Here is an 18,897-nt window from a genome sequence, read left to right on the forward strand (position 1 = left end):
AAATTTACTCTGTTCCCACCCACCCTGCCGAGCACTCTTGCCGTAGTTCCCTGCTCACACGTCTGGGTCAGGGCTGAAATGCTCCATGAAAATTGGATTGCCATTCCACCAAGGCTTCCAAAGAGATTTGGAAATTTATTTCTCCCTTCAATCTCACTGCACTGCTTTTCCCAGTTTTTCCCACCAGCTCTGGCTCGTGGTGCCAGGAGGAGACCTTGTTTGTTTGCTGCACCACTGAGGCTAAAAGGTTTTGCTGAAAACCAAAAATTCCAGCCCCAAAATAGTGGTGCAAGAGCTCTGCCTGTGGGGAAGCCTCAGCCAGTGCCACCAAGCAGGGCAGTGCATAATCCTTGGAAGGTTTCAAGCTCCATCAGAGCATATTTGACTTTTTCCTCCCATTGTTCTGATTGGGATATCACCCCCCAGTAGCAATCATGCCCTGATTTCCAACCTCAGCTCTGGTTTTTGTCTGCTCAGAGAGTTGTTCAGCTTCTCCCCGTGGCAGTGTGATCACTGACATCTCCACTCCAGCAATCACATCCCTTTGCAGCTTCCATTCCATCGGGGCAGGCAAGGCACACATCTCTCTGCTCTTTCCCAGGAGTGTTTCTCCAATCACTTGGGCATTTGGGCAGCTGTTTGTTGCCAAATTGGGGGAGTTGTTCCACCTGGTATCTCAGGAGGAGGAGGAGGAGGAGGAGCATTTCTCAGTAATCTCAGCAATCCCAGCAGGACGTGGCTATTTCTCTCCCAACCACCTTTAGACCATCTGAGCCATACTTAGAGCTCCTGTTGGAATCAGCTGTTTGTTGGTCGTTTCCAGTCAATCCGATTTTATTTTCTTAACACAATGTTTATATTAAGCACTAGAATTAGTACATGGTACCGGATTTCAAAATAAAAAATACTGATATTAAAAAAATGAAGATAAAATTATCATTGCTGTACTAGAAGATACGTAAGGTAGAGTTTGTGCCACACGGTTTGTGCCACAGTGTCCCTAAAGGAGGCAATGGCTGGATGGGAATTGACTTCCTTGTGCCATTTGTAGTCCCAGTCCTGGCAGTGTCAGAGCCCTGCCAGCTCCTGCAGGAATGTGCCCCTCACTGAGGGTGACTCTGCCCATGGCAGAACTCCAAACAGCAGCTCCAGCTGCTTCCTAAACAACCTGGGTGGAATGATCCATTTTGTCCTGGAATAATATGTCACATTTCCCATCTTTCAAGGGTTTTGAGTATCTTTTTGTTCTGAGAAGAATCTTTTCTGCAGCACAGAGCCCTGATCCAGACCTTAGAGAAGCTGTGCTGCCCCTGGATCCCTGGAAGTGTCCCAGGCCAGGTTGGACAGGGCTTGGAGCAGCCTGGGACAGTGGGAGGTGTCCCTGCCATGGCAGGGGTGGCACTGGGTGAGTTTTAATGTCCCTCTCTGCCACCCAGCACTTTCCCAACAGGAGTTTTCCTGCACTGCTTTCCCTAAAGTGGGAATTTCTCACAGTGTTTGAACATTTCCTACTCTCCTGTTGTGCTTTGTCTGGCATTGAAGGACCCCAGCTAAAGGTTAAACTCAACTTGTGCAAGGAAGAGTCACAGAATCCCAGGATCAGGAGGCTGGAAAAGACTTCCAGGATCCTCCAGTCCAGCCTGTGACAAATCCCACCTTGCCAACTAATGAGAGAAGTTGGTGTCGTTTCCCATTCCTCCTCTTGGTTTACATGTTCATTCACAGCTAAATCCTCCTTATGGTGGGAGATCCTAATAATCCTCAGTTATAGGAGTTCATAAACGACTGGAGAAGAGTAGGATGTCTTAAGGTGGTAGGACTAACAAATGCATAGACAATTTTCTGGTCGATAAAAGAAATAAAAGTACAAAACAATCTATTTTTCTCATCTTCTGGCATGTAAACGTAGCAATTCTGAATATCACATTAAAATGTTGCCTAAATCCTTCTTTTAATTTCCAGAGGACTTCACATCTGGCAGCAACTTGCAAAACATTGCAGAATATTCTGGATAAAAATGAAAATCTGTCAATGCTTCATCTTCCTCTCGGATGGGACTTAGCAGAACTATTCTGTAACAGATTGAGTTATGTTTTCTTCGAGTAAGTAATTGCCTTCATGTCTCATAATATGAACCTCTACAAATGATGTTTCTCCCCTGGATCCAGAGGCAGCTCACATTTATATCCCAATAAACTTCTAATATTGAAGAAACGTGTTGGGTTTCACGTCTTGCATGGCAGCTGCAGCTCTCTCAATCATTGTTATTAAGGAATATTTGCACATGTTGCCATCTCTGTCACTTTAGACCGTTTTTTTGGGGCAATTTTGCAAAACAATTTCCCTCCCTGGGTCTCTGCACACTTCAGAAAGGCTCCACTTATTGAGCTCAGCAAGTGGCACTTTTGGACTGCCAATTTCTTCTGAGCAAATCAGCCTAGGCAGGAGTTTCACAGAAAATGAGGGGCTTTGTTTTCAGAAGGTTCATTGTTCCTGCAGCCCTGCTCTCTGTTATTTCAGACAAACAGACGTTCCCTGGTTTGTTGGGATCGATGAGTGAGGGTATATATTGGGAAGTGGTGTGGGTTTGAAGTGGGATTTGCTTTGATATTTCTGTGCAAATCCATGTGATGGCTCACTGACTCATACAGCTGAAAATAGGCGGTGATATCAAGCACAGAATTCTTTACAGATTTCTTTCCCCCCTTTTCTTGCTTAGCTTGCTGCTCTTCCAAAAAAATCCAGGTCATTATTCAAATCTGTGCTTAGATTAAAACTCCAGATAACATCACTCTTACTCATTGATGAATCACACTGGAGCAAATTTTGGTCCTACTGAACTCACTCTGTGTTGCCTTAGTCATAAGTTTGTTTGGCAAATCACATGTCAGGCTTGAATTAAGCACTTGCTTAAATAAGAGACTTTTAAAATACATTCAGGAAAGTTTGCACATAAGATTTATACAGATAAGATTTATATTGCAAACTTGTCAAAGCAAAATTGGAGAATGAACAATTCTGTCAATTCTGAGTTAAAACAAGAATTTATGTTGTCAGCAACTGACCTAAAGGGACTGCTGGACATACCTGAAATTAAATTTGTTTTCTCAAGTCTGTTTCTAAGTTAATTTTAAATATTGGCTTTTGGGAGTCTTTGGAGTAGCAAACTCCTCCTGGATGTAGTGATGCCACCACCACCCACTCGGCTCGGTGTCACCACAGCCTCTGCTCTGCCACTGCTGACACCAACTTGAACTTCCCCAAAGATTTTTTTACATTTCTTGATTCCTATGCCAATATCAAATTTGCATTGAATTTTTTCAACTGTCACCATATGGCTCTTTACGTTAAAAGAGCCATTTTTTCCCTGAATGAGGAGAACAGGAATTTACCTGAAATTATAATTCGAAAGCTAATCACAAAACAGGCAACATAAATAAAACCATTTCCTAAAATAGTTAGAAAAAAACAGCAGTGAAATGAGATTGAAAGGAAGGGCAGGAACTAGGTGGGGATGATTATAATAAATTATAGATTATCAATCACATGGCAGATGGAAAAGGAGTTTGGTTGGATGCATCCATAGCTCCAGCTCCTCCCTGCCTTGTCCAGAAACATCACAGTGAAATGAACCCTCTAAGTGCTGACAGACCAGGTAGGGCTAAAAGAGGGGAAAAAGGGAATTTAATGCATTCCAAGCATGCCCTGAATGATGGTTCAGGGAATAGGGAATGGGAATAGGCCAAATGCAGAAATGAGATTGGCAAATTGCAGCCAAACCACAGCAGGATCCGTGGGGAAAATGACCATCCAATCTCCTGGTGTTGAAGCAGACAAAAACTCCCCTCCATCCCGAGCTGCAGAGGAGGAAAAGCTTCAGTGGTGCTGCTCAAACACCACCAAGCCTCTCCCACAGCGGAATGGAGGCCTGAGGAGCTGCTGCTCAGGAAATTAATACCTCCATGGTGTGCCAAGACCTACAGCTCCTTGTTGTGGTTGTCCTGTCGTGGGGAGAACCTGTTCCCTTTCCAAGTGGTAATGGAGCAGAACAAAACCTGTTATTAAAGAGGTGCCAGCAGGAAAGGAAAGCTGGGCATGGAACCATAACTTCCCAAGTTAGAATATTTTAATGTGTCCCAGGTGACATGAGGTCACTGTTTGCTCAAACTTGGTGCCTTACAAATGGAGTTTGGGTAATCCAGGCAGGTTGGGATTACGATTCCTTGCAGCTTTATGGATCATTTTCCTTGAAAGGATTAACCTGTGACTCCAGGAAAAGCTCACAAAATGTCTGTGTGTTTAAAATCAAGAGAGAATTGTGCAAAGAAAATAATTAACATCCAACCACCGAACACTCAGGAGGAAAATGGGAATGGATTAATTTGGGCTCCTTGAAAACCTACCTATTGCACTGGTGGTTTTTTCAATTGAAGAATGAAATTCTGATGCAATTTTCTGGTTATAGAATGGCATTATTTTCCACTCCTTTATTTCTCCTTTGTTTCCAAGAATGATTAATTAGTGACACAACTCATGTACCTGCAGAAACATTACCAAACCCAGCCATTCTTTTGTCTCAGAAGGTTTTTTTCCTGTACCTGGAGTAGCCAGAAGCAACAATGTCCTTATTTGTAATCCCATAGGATTATTTAGGATTTCAGAGTAAGACATTCCCATCACGCCTGGGACATTCCCTGATTTTCCTATGGGATGTCTGTGCAGGCTCTACAGAAATGATCCTAAATGGTTTGGGTAGCTCTTCAGCTCTCTCTGAAGTTTTCAGCTGCTCCTGCTCCTCTCTACATTGGTTTTCCACAAATCTGCCTCTTCCCAAGGAGCTGGGCTTCTGGAATTTGGGTGTTTGCAGTACCCTGAGAGCCATAGATATTCTACAGGTATTCCAGAATCACAGAATCTATTTGATTGGAAAAGTCCTCTGAAATCATTGAGTCCAACCTATGACCAGTTTTTCCTTAAACACCTCCAGGGATGAGGACTCCAAACCTCCCTGGGTAGGTCCTTCCAGTCTATCACCCTTTCCATGAAGAAATTCCTCTTCATGCCCAACCTAAACCTCCCTGGCACAGCTTAAGGTTTTGTCCCCTCATCCTGTCACTACCTTGAGTAATCTATAATTTTAATTTTCAAGCTTCCAAGGTTCTCATGTGTAAACTGAGACTTGAAGGAATCACCATTCCCTCACTTTCACCCTCTTGCCCTGTTTGCTCTGTCCTGTGCCCACAATTCAGTTCCCACTTCTCACTCTTTTCTTCCTTTTTTTTCTCAGTGAAGTTCAGAGGAATTTTATGAGCAGATCCTGCTCTGTCTGTGCTCCAAACCTGGTCTGGGACATGAGGACAGCACAATTCCAGGGATGAGGCAGCCACAGCTGCTCTGCACAGCCTGTGGCTCTCCCCAACCTCCCAGGGAACAATTCCTGCCCCATATCCCACCTAACCCTGCCCTCTGGCAGTGGGAAGCCATTCCCTGTGTCCTGTCCCTCCATGTCCCTGTCCAAAGTCCCTCTCCAGCTTCCAAAATAAACTCGCTGCTCCTCTTTCCACAGAGTGTGTGAACCAAAAGGACAAGAGTGAAGCAGCTGGATGTGCCAAGGTGCAAACCTTTCCCCTCTGTCCAGGGAGCACTGTGGGATCTTTATTTGAGGAGAAATCCCTGAGCTGAGCATGGCTCCCACTGCTCCTGAGGAAGCAGGAGGTGGTGTGAAGGTGTGACTCTCCTGGAGCAGCTCTTCCAGAGCATTTGTGTATTTATGAAGATCTGACTGTACATGGAGCAGCAGATCTCAATGAATGGGGATGAATAACAATTTGGAACCGGGAATACTGCATCAGCTTTGCTGTGACTGATGTCTGCATAGTAAAAGTGTCTTTTTTTAATGCTATTTTCTTTTAAAAAAACCCTTTGACAAGGAAGTACAGGAATGTGAAGCTTGAATACATCTTTAAATCTGCATGTTGATTGCATAACTCACCACCACGACTGCTCCAAACTTCCTTTTGTTATTACCAATGTGTGCACAGAGTACTGCAAACATGATCCCCACTCCTCACTGCCAACGAAACACTTTCATTTTCCTTTTGACTCTTCTTGCAGCCCAGCAAATATTTTTGTTTCTTGATGTTGCCCAGAGACACTGGTTTTGCTGTGATGGCTTTCAGCCCCATTTTGCAGGGAAATGGGGGAAGCACAGAGCACACGATGACACTGCTCCCGTGAGAGTGACAAGACACTTCCCTCTGATTTGCATCACAGTCAGATAAAAGGAAAATCTTCCTTTCTAGGGAAACATCTCCTGACTCCGACTGGCATCAGCAATTTGGGACAGAACTGCTTGCAGCAGTGAGACCTGGGTTATTTCTGCACAGCAGGAAATGGTTCTTGCAATGTTCTACCCCACTGGAGAGAAGCACCAGGGAGATTTTTTGGGTTTTAAGGGTATTTTCTCTATGGAGGCATTAAACATTCCCACTCCAGATCAGGCCAAAGCAATGGCAACAACCTCAGAGCAAAGTGGGCAGGGAAAATGTTGCCATTATGAATCAATTAGAAATATTGTTATGTCCAGGCTGTTAATCAGGAAGACAGCAATTGTCTTGGTGGGTTTAATGGGGGTTTTTAGGTGGCTTTTATTTTTATAGAAGTTACACTTGGTGTATTTCCTAATTTCTTACTTTAATCTAGTGGAAGGTGTCCCTGCCCATGGAATGAGGTAGGAATTAAATGATCTTTAAAATCCCTTCCAACCCAAACCGTTCTGGGATTCTGGGACTTTATGATTTTGCAGTTGCCTGAGAATTTCTTTTTAGAAAGCAGCCCCACTTCTACCCTTGTGCTGAAATCCAGCTGAACTGCAGAGCTCAGAGAAGGAAAGGGAGCATCTCTCACTTCTCAGGCAAAGTTCTCCAGAATCCCCTTTATGGCAAGTCCTTCACTCTGGCTTCTGAAATCTGAATAAAAATAAAAACAGTTTGCAATGCTCCATGAGTCTTACTTTATTGATGTGTTAAGTTGCAGGATGGGGGTTGCTTTAATTTGTTGACACAAGCTGGGGAGTTCCCAGCTCCTCAAAACACATTGATTAAAAAAAATTATCTTGTGTTTGCCTCCTGAGGTATGAGATCTGGAGATAAATTTGTATACATTTGTAAACTTGGTTTTCATGAGTTTTGTCTGCTATTTTTTTCTAAATGCCAGTCGAGTAAATCTCTCTTCTCTATTTTCCAAAGTTAAAGGGCATAAACACTATCCTTATTATGTACTGATTTTAACAATACTTTTTTAGTTCCAGTCATAATCATGGTTTCTTCACTGGTCACTGCATTGAAAAGTTATCTTTTTCTTAGTGATAAAAGCCCACATTTCTGTGGTTTTGAGCTGCACTCCTACAGGTGCCTAATGGCTTTACTTGGTAATTCCAACCCAAATGTATCTGGTTTCATATCTGTATTATTGCTAACTTCGTTGTTGAATTGTGTTGTAAAAGAGCCCAGGCACAGTCAAAAGTAGATTTATCTTTTGAGTCAGAATCCAAGATTTTATACCACAGGAAACAGCTGCAGCAGGTTCCTTGAAAGAGCTCCCGATGCCTGTGGTAACCTCCACACAGAAAGCACAATTCCCTCTCATTTTAAACCTACTTCTTGACACAAATAGTTTTGATATAAAACTCTTAAATCAGGAGCTTCCTGCTTCTTTTCATCGTAGTCCCTTCCTGCTGTAATTTAGGGAATCTGCTATTTTCATGGCTGCACTTTTATTTCGCTTTATTTGGCATTGGGCTTGAGATCTTAACTCCATTTTCAACTTTCATAATTTTCATTCAGAGCTTTAAATCTCCCAGGAAGCTATTCCATACTAGATTTCAGGGTTTTGGCTGATAGGTTTGGGTGACCTTAGAGGGGAAAATGCGCAGGCTGCCAGTTCCTTAAACCCTTGGAATAATTGGAAATAGAAATGGTTGGGAATGATACATTAACTCTGAACATTAGCCACTAAGCATGCTTACTGGCTACTTTGATCAAGCTCTTTTTTCCTGACAAAACCCCCTTTGAAATGAATAGGACAGAGGTTCCTTTCACTTCAATCGGAGTTCTCAGACACGGGGAGAAAGAAGGACTTCATAACCTTTAAAAAGACTCCCCTAGTCCATTCATGGATCTCCTGGAAAGCTCAGCACTTTCCCTTGTGCTGAAGTTACTAAGCCAGCCTCCTGGATACTTTCAGGCTTCCTTCTAGTGAAGATTTGCTTAAACATGAGATCAAACCCCTCTGTAACAAGGCTGGGATCCGGGATGTACGATGGCTGGAGCAGTGATATTGGGAATATTTGGTAGTGTGGATTGTCAGCATCATTTCCCAGCTGCACCTTCTGAGCCTGTAGCTGGCATGCTGCAGAAGCAATTCTTTTGCAGGCTTTAATATCTTGATTATTTTTGTGTGTTTATAGTCAAATCATCAGCACCCTAAAAATCCCATTTTCCAAAATTCTCTTTCAACACCCTACAGTGAATTAATTTTTCGGGCACTCCATAAGGCTGGACAGCACCATGCCTTGGCAGGGGACATTATCAATTCTGGAATCTTTGTTTCTACATTCTTTGAGGGTTTTTTTTTTAACTACTTGTTGTACTTATAAGGTAACAACACACAGAATAAAGAAGTAGTTCATGCTCATGCTGTATCATGTTGCAGTAATGTCCACAGAGCTTATTACCCATAAGTGATGCTTCTGCTTGGAGAAGATTCATGCTGGGAGATATGTACTATTAGAAAAACAAAAACCAAAAACAAAACAACAAATAAACAGGATAAATCTGCAAAAACGACCTCCAGAAATGTCCCAGGCCTTAGGCAGCTACGGTGAGAACAAGGATTCCTTGTGTTAAATGTCACTATGGAGAAGCAGAACCAAAAGCAAGGACGTGATAAAGCCCCCGAGCCTATACAGCTCTTACATTTCCACTGCTCTATATGTTTAAATAAAATCTGAGGATTTTTGGTCTATCCAGTGTTCAAATGTGCATATTCAATGCCATCATCTCTATGAAGATGAGTCAGAATTCAACTATTGAAGAAATATTTTTGTTTGAGACCTTGTTTCCTTGATTTGCGCATCAAAAGGAAATTATTTTATCTACAAGTGAGTTACAGTTCATAATTTTTTTACAGCTAAAATTCTTCAGAAAATGTATGATATTTTACAAGAGGAAGACATCAGATTATGTGCTTAAAAGATGGATGGTTCTGGCTTAAAGCTAAACTAATGTAAGCTGAAAGTTTAGTTCTGCCCATGTTTAGCTCTGTGCAATGGCTTTTATCACTACATAAAAAAACCCCTCTCTGTATCCTACAGGGCATCATTTAAAAAAAAATTGCATTGCTTGTAGAAATAAAATAATGGGATGGGTTTAGGACTAAGAGCCACCTGGAGGGTAAATATGTTTCATTTTTGTACTTTTTTTTTATTTTTTATTTAAGCAGTGAAAAAGAACAGAACATGCACACAAAGGGAAAAGGTTATTATTATCTATTGTTCAGCTGTGCTGACTGAAAGGGGAAAAAAAATCTTACAGCAATGTGTAAAATGCTTCTTTCTTGTAAAAGCAGAAAGTCCTGGTGTGGTTTAAATGCTCGGGGAGGTCCTTCAGGAGGAGCTGCCTGTCCCAGCAGCCACCTCAGCTCTCACATGGATGTCACCTGTGCCTCAGCACACGGCAGGTGATGGCAGCCAGGTGGAAAGTACAGCTCATGCACGAGGGTGTCACAATCACTGCTGGGAAATGCCAACCCTCTGCTCTGCCAATTCATCCCGAATCGCTTTAGGGGCACCAAACCTAGTTGGGGGGTGGAAAGTTTGGCCACTTCCAAAATGGTGATAAATTAAAAATTCTAACTTAGAAACTACACATTTTAAAAATATTTCCCTGCTCATTCTAATCCAAGGCAAGAATTGTCTATCATTAGAAATGAAAATATTCTAAGGGAATTATAAACAAGTGCAGTCTAATGCAGTTTTGTTGTTTGTTCCTTATCTCATATTTTTAAAACTTCATTTGTTCACATGACTGAACACTTACCTGATGCTTTCACAGGAGTAGTTAATATAATTTCCAGATCTCTTTCCCAGGCTAATTTGGGTCCGTGGCTGATGAACACAATGTTCTTGCTGCTTCTTTTTCCCTCTTGTGTATTCCTGTGCTTGTTTCATCTTCCTTCTCTCTCTCTCTCTCACTCTAGCTGACACAATTCTTTATTCTTCATTTTGTAAATCATGTGTTTGTCAGGAACAGAAGTTGTATTTGCTATACAAAATCACGTAAATAAAAAACACAACAGGTAACTAAAAATATACAGCAATTCAGAGACTGAACCTATTTTTTTTCTAATTAAAATGAATGGAAATTAGGTACAGTTGTCACAGGATCCAAAGGGTGAAGTTTTGACTAAGAGTTTCAGTTTATTTCAGAAGGTGACATTAACAACTCCTATGAGAGCTCTAAGGTGAAGGTAGAGAAGCAGCTGCCTGATCTCAGGCCATCAAAATAAAATGAAAGTGAGGAGATATTTGAGGTACTAAAGGTCTTTGATGAAGGGTTTTGCAGGCTAATGTCAACTCCTGCAGGAAACTCTGGATGGGCAGAGGACTGAGGCTTTGTCCAGGTGAGAATTTGGGATTACTAGTTCCAGGTTGCAGGACATCACTCGTGGTGGAAAGAGTGATGAAGGAGTTTAGTAAACTAAAACACGGGGAGTTACACCTCAGCATGAGGAAAAATTTTCCACAAGGATGGCAGAGCGTGGGAACAAATTCCCAGGGAGAGTGTGGAGTCTCCAGAGTCATTCCAAACCCACCTGGGTGCATTCTGTGTCACCTGCTTCAGGTGACCCTGGTGGAACTGGATGGTTTCCAGAGGTCCCTTCCAACTCTGAATATTTCGTGATTCTGCGGGAAAAAAATAAAATGATTGCACGGGCACAAGTTTATTTCTGAAGTGTTGGTTTGTGTCAATCCTCTGGATGTTCTCGTGGCTGGAACACTTTAAACCCACATTGACCAATGAGTTGAGGTGAGAAAACTGATGGTTTGTCCCCAGAGTGGGGACACTGAGGGGACATTGTGGGGACATGGTGGGGATTCTGTGGGGACACAAGGGGAACATTGTGGACACACTGTGAGGATGCTGTAGGGGTAAGAGTGAGGACACTGTGGGAGAGACGGGAGGACACTACGGGGACAGGGCAGGGACGATGTGGGACACAGTGGGGACAGTGTGAGGAGAAGGCACCAGCTGGGACACCGCGGGGACGTGGTGGGGAGACATTGGGAAGACACTGTGGGGACAATATAGGGACACTGTGGAGTGACTATGGGGACACCGTGGGGGCACGGCAGGGGGACAGCGGGGACACTGTGGGGAGCCGGCGGGGACACGGCGGGGCACCGCTGGGGCATTGCAGGAACAGTGTGGGCACACTGAGGGGATATTGCAGGGACACTGTGGGCACACTGAGGGGATATCGCAGAGACACTGCGGGCACACTCTGGTCACCCGGGGGGACGCTGCAGGACGCTGTGCCTCACTCCGGCCGCCCGGCGCTCCCCGCTCCCGCCCGGTCCCGCCGCCCCCCTCAGGCTCCCTGAGGCTCCCTCAGCCTCCCGCCCTCGGCTGCGCGCGCAGCGCCGCTCCCGCCGCGCGGGCTGCCGGGAGGGCCGAGCGGCTGTGGTTAATGTCCGCCATGTTTGCCATGGCGCAGGGAGCGGACCGAGCGAGCCCGGCGCGGATCTAGGGCTGCGGGGCGTGCGCTGTGGGCTACGGGCGGCCCCGCCGGGAGCTGCGCCGGGGCGGCGGGACCCTCCATGGTGGCGCGGGCGCGGCGCGGGAGCGGCTGGGAGGCGGCGGCGAGGCCGCACTGAAGGGCCCCCCCCCCCCCCGCCCGCCCGGCCCCGGGGTGTTATTGTGAGGGGGAGACAATGAGCAAACTCTCCTTCCGCGCCCGGGCGCTAGACGCCGCCAAACCGCTGCCCATCTACCGCGGCAAGGACATGCCCGACCTCAACGACTGCGTCTCCATCAACCGGGCCGTGCCGCAGATGCCCACGGGGATGGAGAAGGAGGAAGAATCGGTAAGGGAGCGCGGCGCAGGGGGGGCACCATTGTTTACAGGCACCCCCCGCACGGGGAACCGGCCGCCGGTATTCACCAAGCGCGCTACGCTCGCTCCGCCGCGGGGCGCGCGGGGCGCTGCGCAAACGGCGCAGCGTAAGCCGCGGTCCGGCGCCGCGAGCGGGGCCTGCCGCCGTCCGCCATCTTCTGCTGCGCGTCCCGGCCGCGGGTGAGCGGGGGCAGCTCGGCGTGAGCGCGGCGGGACGGGCCGGCGGCGGCGCGGCGAGCGCGGAGCGGAGCGCCGTGTCGGAGCGGCGGAGCGCGGTGTCAGAGCTGCGGAGCGGCGCGCCGGCCCGGCGGAGCGCGGCGGGCTGTCGGGCAGGCTCCGGCTGCCGGACAGGCTCGGGATGTCAGAGCGGTGGAGCGTGCGCGGGGTGCCGGGGCAGCTCGGGTTGTCAGCTCGGGGTGTCAGTTCGGGCTGCCCCGGCCGGCTCGGGATGTCGTTGCGGCAGAGCGGCTTGGGCTGCCGGCTCGCCGTGCCGAAGTGGTGGAGCGGAGTATCGGAGCTTCGGAGCGGGATGCCGGAGCGGGCTCGGAGTGTGCCGCTCGGGATGCCGGAGCGGCTGTGGGTGCCGGGGTGCTGCAGCGAGCTCGGCATGCCGGCCCGGTGGAGCGGCTCGGGCTGCCGGAGCGGCTCGGAGTGCTCGGCGCGTTGTGGACTAAAGCTGATACTACTGCCAGCCCTGTTGCGAGTGGCTGTCAAGTCGCTCGGGCTGGAGCCGGGGAGGTGGTGGCGGCGTGAAAGTGCTGGGTGCAGCGTGCTGTGCAGTGCCACTCCACGGGGAACGAGCGGATGCGGGCCAGCTTCTCCCGTTCCCAGCGACAGCGGCGGCGGGACGCGCTGTCCCTCTCCTCAGGCCGGCTGTCCCCGAGCCCGGCGGCAGCTCCGTGTCGCGGCGTGTGGTGCTGTCAGTGCCGCCGCTCGGTACACACACTGTGCACTCGTGGGGCTGAGGGGACAGCGTGACACACAGACACACACTGTGCACTCGTGGGGCTGAGGGGACAGTCCGACACACACACTGTGCACTCGTGGGGGTGAGGGGACAGTGTGACACACAGACACACCTTGTGCACTCGTGGGGCTGAGGGGAAAGCCCGACACACACACAGACACACCTTGTGCACTCGTGGGGCTGAGGGGAAAGCCCGACACACACACAGACACACACTGTGCACTCGTGGGGCTGAGGGGACAACCTGACACACACACACATGCTGTGCACATGTGGCGCCGAGGGGACACAGAGCAGCTTTGGCTCCCCACGTGGGACAGTGTCCCTGTTCTGCAGCCAACCCCGGTGCTGCTTGGAGTTATTTAATGCTGATGTTTTGTGCTGCTTGGTGTGCAATGCATGGCAGAGGCATCAGCTGGACGTGTCGCATGAAGCGTTGGAGCTTTAAATGTTATTTCCAAATCAACCAGCCAGTGTTCAACATGGAGATGTGTGTTCTTTTTGTAATGTTAAAGAGTGGAAAAGCTTTTATTCGCTGAGGTAAATACAGGTTTGTGAGGTTTTTGGTGAGCAGTAGGACAGCTTTGAAAACGCTTGCCTGCAGTTCTGGTGTCCTCTGAACGCCGTGCTTTGTCTTGCTGATGGTTGAGCATTTTTCTGTGAGAATAAGGTTTATTTTGTGCTCCTGGGAGTTGTGTAAGCTCAGACAGGAGCTGTCGCCTGATGTGTCTGTACTTGCAGCGCCGATAGTAAATGCACCCTCCAGAATTTCCTCAATGAATCCGTGTCTCCGCCTCAGCCAAACCTCTGTGCCTGTGGATTGGCTTTTCCGAGGCTACAGCTGTCAGAGGAGACTCCATGCTCTCCTCATTGCTTTTTCTCACCTGACTGTTGGTATTAAAAGGAATCCTCTGTCTTGTCATGGTGGGGTTTTATTTTTTAATTTACTGTGTGTAATACACTGTAATCAAAACTTCAGTAATTCCCAAAGAGTGACTCTGCTGGGATCTGGGATTGGAGTTAACATGAATGACACTGGGGTACTAATGAAGCAATATTGGAGACTAATTTGGTTTTCTCAGTCTTGAAAGTCTATCTTGCCGTGCTGTGTTTGCATTTGGTATTCAAATTAATTTTTAAAATTACTGTTATTTTGATAAATCATGTTTAAAATAAACTTGTTAATGGGAAACTGCTGTAAGAGTTTAAGCAAACAAGCTGCTTATGGGCTGCTTAATGATTGAGAAGAAGATTAGATTTATACTTCAATAAAACTACTTTAGTGTTGTCCTAAAAAGTTGTTTTTCTGTGAGAGAGGTTTGTTTTCTCTGCAACTGACATGTGGCTCTGTTTGATATATTATGTAATAGTCTCAAAATGAAATGACTGAAGCAATATATAAACATAGTGCGAAATGCATCAGCCAGGCAAGATTATAAACTGCTATTCATAGATTATTCAGATTATTGCCATGTGGTGATGGTTTCATTCATGGCTTGTCCTTCTCCCAGTTTTACATAGATAATTCTTTAATGTACTTTTTGGTTTTTTAATGATATGAAAGCCCTTCTAGGAATGGCTGTTGTGGATGACAGTAGTTAAATATTTGAGAAATACCTGAACAGCTTTGATTCATAGCAAATACTGCTATGACCAATTTGATGTATTTTGAAAGGGACTTTTTGGATGGAGAGACAAATCTCTGCACACTCATTTCTGCCATCTCAATTCCTAGAGTGTCTCAAGGCCTTTTTTTCCAGAGTGAAAGTTGTTTGAAGCCTCAGGGTGGCTGCTGTTTCCCATTTGCAGTAGAGCCACAAACCTCATGTTCCTCTGGCCCCAGGATGCTGCTCTCCCCCCGGTGCCACCCTCTGGGCAGCCTTGGTGGCATCTCAAAGGTCTTGTAGCACAGCGTGTCATGGGGTCACACAGCATCTTCCGGAATATATTCCACTGGAAATCATCATTATTTACAGATTTGCAGGATTTAAAACGCTTGAGTGACATGTCTGCCCTGTTCTTTACAACCCAGCCTTGCTGGTGCAGGCATGTGATTTAATTAGTTGGTGATTGATCTTTTGTACGTACAGAAGTGCAGATTTTGGTCCATTTATTCCTGGTGAATATTCCGGAACTGTTTCTGTATGAGTATCTCAGAGATTTATATCCACTCGCAGCGTTTCACAAATCAGCAGCTCATTTCTCTCACTTGGAGATTCCAGCTGTGAAAGAATTAGGTTTCTCTTCTGTAGCATGTTTATATTACAAATGTTTATAATTTACTCTAAATGAAACCTGAGGAAGAAAATTGTTTGGGTTTGTTTTTAAACTCACGTGAGAGAACGATCACTGTTAAGCAGAAGCAGGAAAGTGTCCTTTCATAAGCTTCAGAAACTGAGCAGGGACACTTTGGTTTTTTTTTCTGATGAGTAAGATTTGTATTTCCTAATGCTAATGAATTGTTTTGACTGGAAGGGGAGAAAGTTGCAGAACAGATAAGCCCTGGTTTTGTTTCTTATCACATAACTGTGTTTTTATTTGAATACCTCTTACTGGAGAATGCTGAGTTGCACATTGCCAGGTGAAATCCTGCTTAGTAATGAGGCTCTGGGAAGTAAATTTACCTGAGGTGTGAGGAAGCTGAAAATGTGGTGGTAATGGGTGATACTATTGCCTGGTCAGAGCTATCTGAGCCTTCATCTCAGTCCTTGTTTGAACATCCATTCATTTACAGTTCAGCTTGGCATGGCATCACAGGGCTGAGGTTAGAGAGGAAAAGTGCAGGAATGGCAAGTTAAGGACAGAGTCTGACGCTGCAGAAATGCTGATACAGTACCCGTGAGAAGGGATTTTCCTTCCCAGCCCTTCAGGGATCACCTCAGGATGAGCTTCCTCTGATCGTTAAACACAACGTTCAATTCTCATTATTTTGACTGGAAGCAGTTAACCTGATTTTTTTTTTTTTTTTCTTCTTGCATAGTTCTCAGTTCATTCAGATTCTGTTGTAACAGTGGAACTTGAAGTTCTCCTCATCTGGCTTTGAGGTGTCCTGGAGCCAGTGATGCTCCTGGAACAGCACATTCATTCTCCTTTCAAAGCAGGAAGCTTTCAGCTTTGCACAAGTCCTAGTTTTCCTGTTAAACTGTATCAGCAAAAAATATCCATAATGAGTATTTTCCTCTGATAGAGGAAACTGAGAGAGTATCAAACGTGTGAGAATTTACTGAAGCTGCAGATCAGCAGTACCTACCTGGTACTGTGTGATGCACTCAGCTCTGGGTTAAAAACATAAATACACATAAATCACTCCCCACGTGGACAGAACCTGCTCTGAACTGGATGTTTGTGTGTGGGCTGTGCATTCATAACCTGTGGCTGAACCCTCAAAGTTCCTCACCGCTTTGGCTTTGTACAACAAAGCAGCCCGGACAGCAGTGTGGAAAACTGCAGGTCAACAGAGGATAACTTCAGCTCCAACCATGCAAATATTCTGTAAAACAGAAATCCTTCTGAGAGACTTCATGGGAATCTACGTGAGAAACTCCAAGGATTGTATTTCCATGCAAAACTAGGTGAAATCAGGGCAACGTGCTTTGCTTAGGAGAGGAATTGGGTTTGTTTGACTAAAATCAGCTGGGTTATCTGCTGGGAAAATACAATTCCCAGGATAAGTTATTCCTCAGTTTGTGTTAAGCAGCCGTATTTATTTACTTATTTTGGGAGTGTTTGGGAACTACTGAGATTACTGAAGTATTGTTTGGTATTGGGCAGCAAAATGCTGGTTTGTGGTCTTTATTCACAGAATTGTGAACTTCATTTCTGTTTGAGATCTTCCCCTTGCACTGTGCAGTGATGTTTCTCCCAAGTGCACATTTCAGTTCCATTTCCCAGCCATTATTTCAGTTCTCAGCTCTGATCCTTTATCGTTCCTGTGCTCTCACCTGCAGAATCTGCTCCCTGTTTAATGTCCCGTTTGATGTTGGTGAATCAGAATTAACCCCGAGCAGCTGAGCACTGGGGAGCTGTTAAACTGAGGAGCTTCGGGTTTAATTTGTTGTGGCTGAAGTTAAACACCACCGAGATTTGCTCTTAAATCTCCACCTCACGAGCAGTTTATTAGGGCTTATCACATTAACACCTATCAGCAAACTTGCACCAAGTGCTCGGGATATCAGCTTAGAATGTCATTGATCTCTGAGTGTGCTTTTTAAGCTAGAGCTGAGCCAGAGCAGCTGAGCTGCAGGTAGCAGAGATGTTCTGCTTTTTGGGGTCTGCCTTGATCATGGGGGGTGACAGTGGATCATCCTGTCCTTTCCCCGGGAGCACACGGGGATAGAGATGGGACCGGAGCAGCGGTGTCATCCCGAGGTTAGATGGGTTCAGCCCTATCTTAACAGCGCGCCGGTAATTTAGATAAAGCCGCATTTTTGCTGCAGGCCAGAGGCTGCGCGGGGTCAGCGAGCAGGGCTGGCAGAGCTGCCCGGGCGGGTTTGGGTGCTTTGCCCCTGCCGAGCACAATGAGAGCTGCCTGGCTGCTAATTGAGTCACACCTCGGGTCATTATGCAGAAACTTTCCCTTGTGGGAAGGGTTCCTCGGCAGGAGGTGGAATTCCATGACAAAAGCTTAGGGGAGCACTTTGCAATCTGCCTCTCCGAGCTCTACGGCTCAGCTCTCGGACGTCTCAAATGCAGGGAGCAGTCTTTCCTTTTCCTTCAATTTAAGGAAACCTTGGAAAAAAACCACCTCGGGCTTCCTTGGATTTACAGAGTGCCAGATTGCTGTTTGGCAAAGCTGAGTGGCTTGGTACAGTTTCTGTTTTGACTGAAACCAATTGAAATGTCCTGTTTGAATAATTCAGATCAACAGACATTCAATCTGCTTATAGTAACCTCTGTTCTTAATTATTTTTCATGAGAAAGATAATTTTGATTGGTGCTAGATGTTCAAAAGGTTATTTGTAATTTATTTTGTCAACAGGGCTAATAAACAATGCCTTGTTTGTGCCATAGCATGTTTATCATTCTAACAGTTAAACTTCTGGAAAGATAATAACACATTTAATATTTACATAAACCTTGGGTGTCCTAAAAGGCAGTGGTGGTGATGATCTATTTCTATAACTGAAGTTTCTGTAACAAGTAGAGAAGAATTGAACTAGAACTGAATTTCTGCATGAAACAAGGGTAAGAAGTAGCAAAATAATTTTACGAAGCTAAAAGTAATATCGGTATAGACTATCATAAGTTTGTATTTAATGTTCACTGGTCCTGAGTAAAAGAAATAAATATTTGAGGATATACTATTTAAAAGTTTTGGGGTTTAATCCTTTTTACAAATTCCTGCTTGTGTATGTGTTATAATCACAGTATAGTGGGGCTGAAGGCATTGGGTAAAATACTCTTCCTGTCCACAGCAGGTAAAGTGCTGCAAATGTAAGGGAGCAGAAATTTGCAGGAAAAAATCGAAATTCTTAATTTCCCTGATTTACTTCGGTGCAATTCTAATTACAATTAATACATTTACACCTCTGGTCTCTCAACTCTGGGTGCTGAACACCTCTCTGTTGGGAGAATTGTCCTCTGCAAGACATTTTTATGTCATCTTCAGTTGCAAGAAGTGAAAATTTGCTCAGCCTGACTTGTGAGGCTCTTCCAGTTGGTGAGATGCCATTTTCCCAGCAGTTTTCCATATCATAAGCTCCTCTCTCCTCTCCCCAGGGACACTCAAAGTGGTTCATCCACCGATCAGTTCTGAG

The 18,897-nt window shown here is 45.7% G+C and overlaps 1 protein-coding gene and 1 long non-coding RNA gene across 2 annotated transcripts in view; one reads left to right on the forward strand and one right to left on the reverse strand.

The window, feature by feature from the left end:
* Positions 1-9,532: 9,532 nt before the first annotated feature.
* LOC146434951 (uncharacterized) lies at positions 9,533-12,197 on the reverse strand. Its single transcript, XR_014853558.1, has 4 exons — positions 12,074-12,197; positions 10,873-10,963; positions 10,098-10,322; positions 9,533-9,854 (listed from the first exon to the last, which is right to left on the reverse strand). It is a non-coding gene; the product is annotated as an uncharacterized LOC146434951 (long non-coding RNA).
* EPC2 (enhancer of polycomb 2) overlaps positions 11,728-18,897 on the forward strand; it is a 35,134-nt gene continuing 27,964 nt past the window's right edge. The window contains exon 1 of the mRNA XM_085067165.1: positions 11,728-12,145. Coding sequence (XP_084923291.1) covers positions 11,993-12,145 — 153 coding nt within the window. The 5' untranslated portion in view covers positions 11,728-11,992. The remainder of the gene's footprint in view (positions 12,146-18,897) is intronic.

Source organism: Lichenostomus cassidix, chromosome 7 (assembly GCF_008360975.1).
Source record: "Lichenostomus cassidix isolate B80296 chromosome 7, HeHo_3.0, whole genome shotgun sequence".
NCBI classification, from domain to species: domain Eukaryota; kingdom Metazoa; phylum Chordata; class Aves; order Passeriformes; family Meliphagidae; genus Lichenostomus; species Lichenostomus cassidix.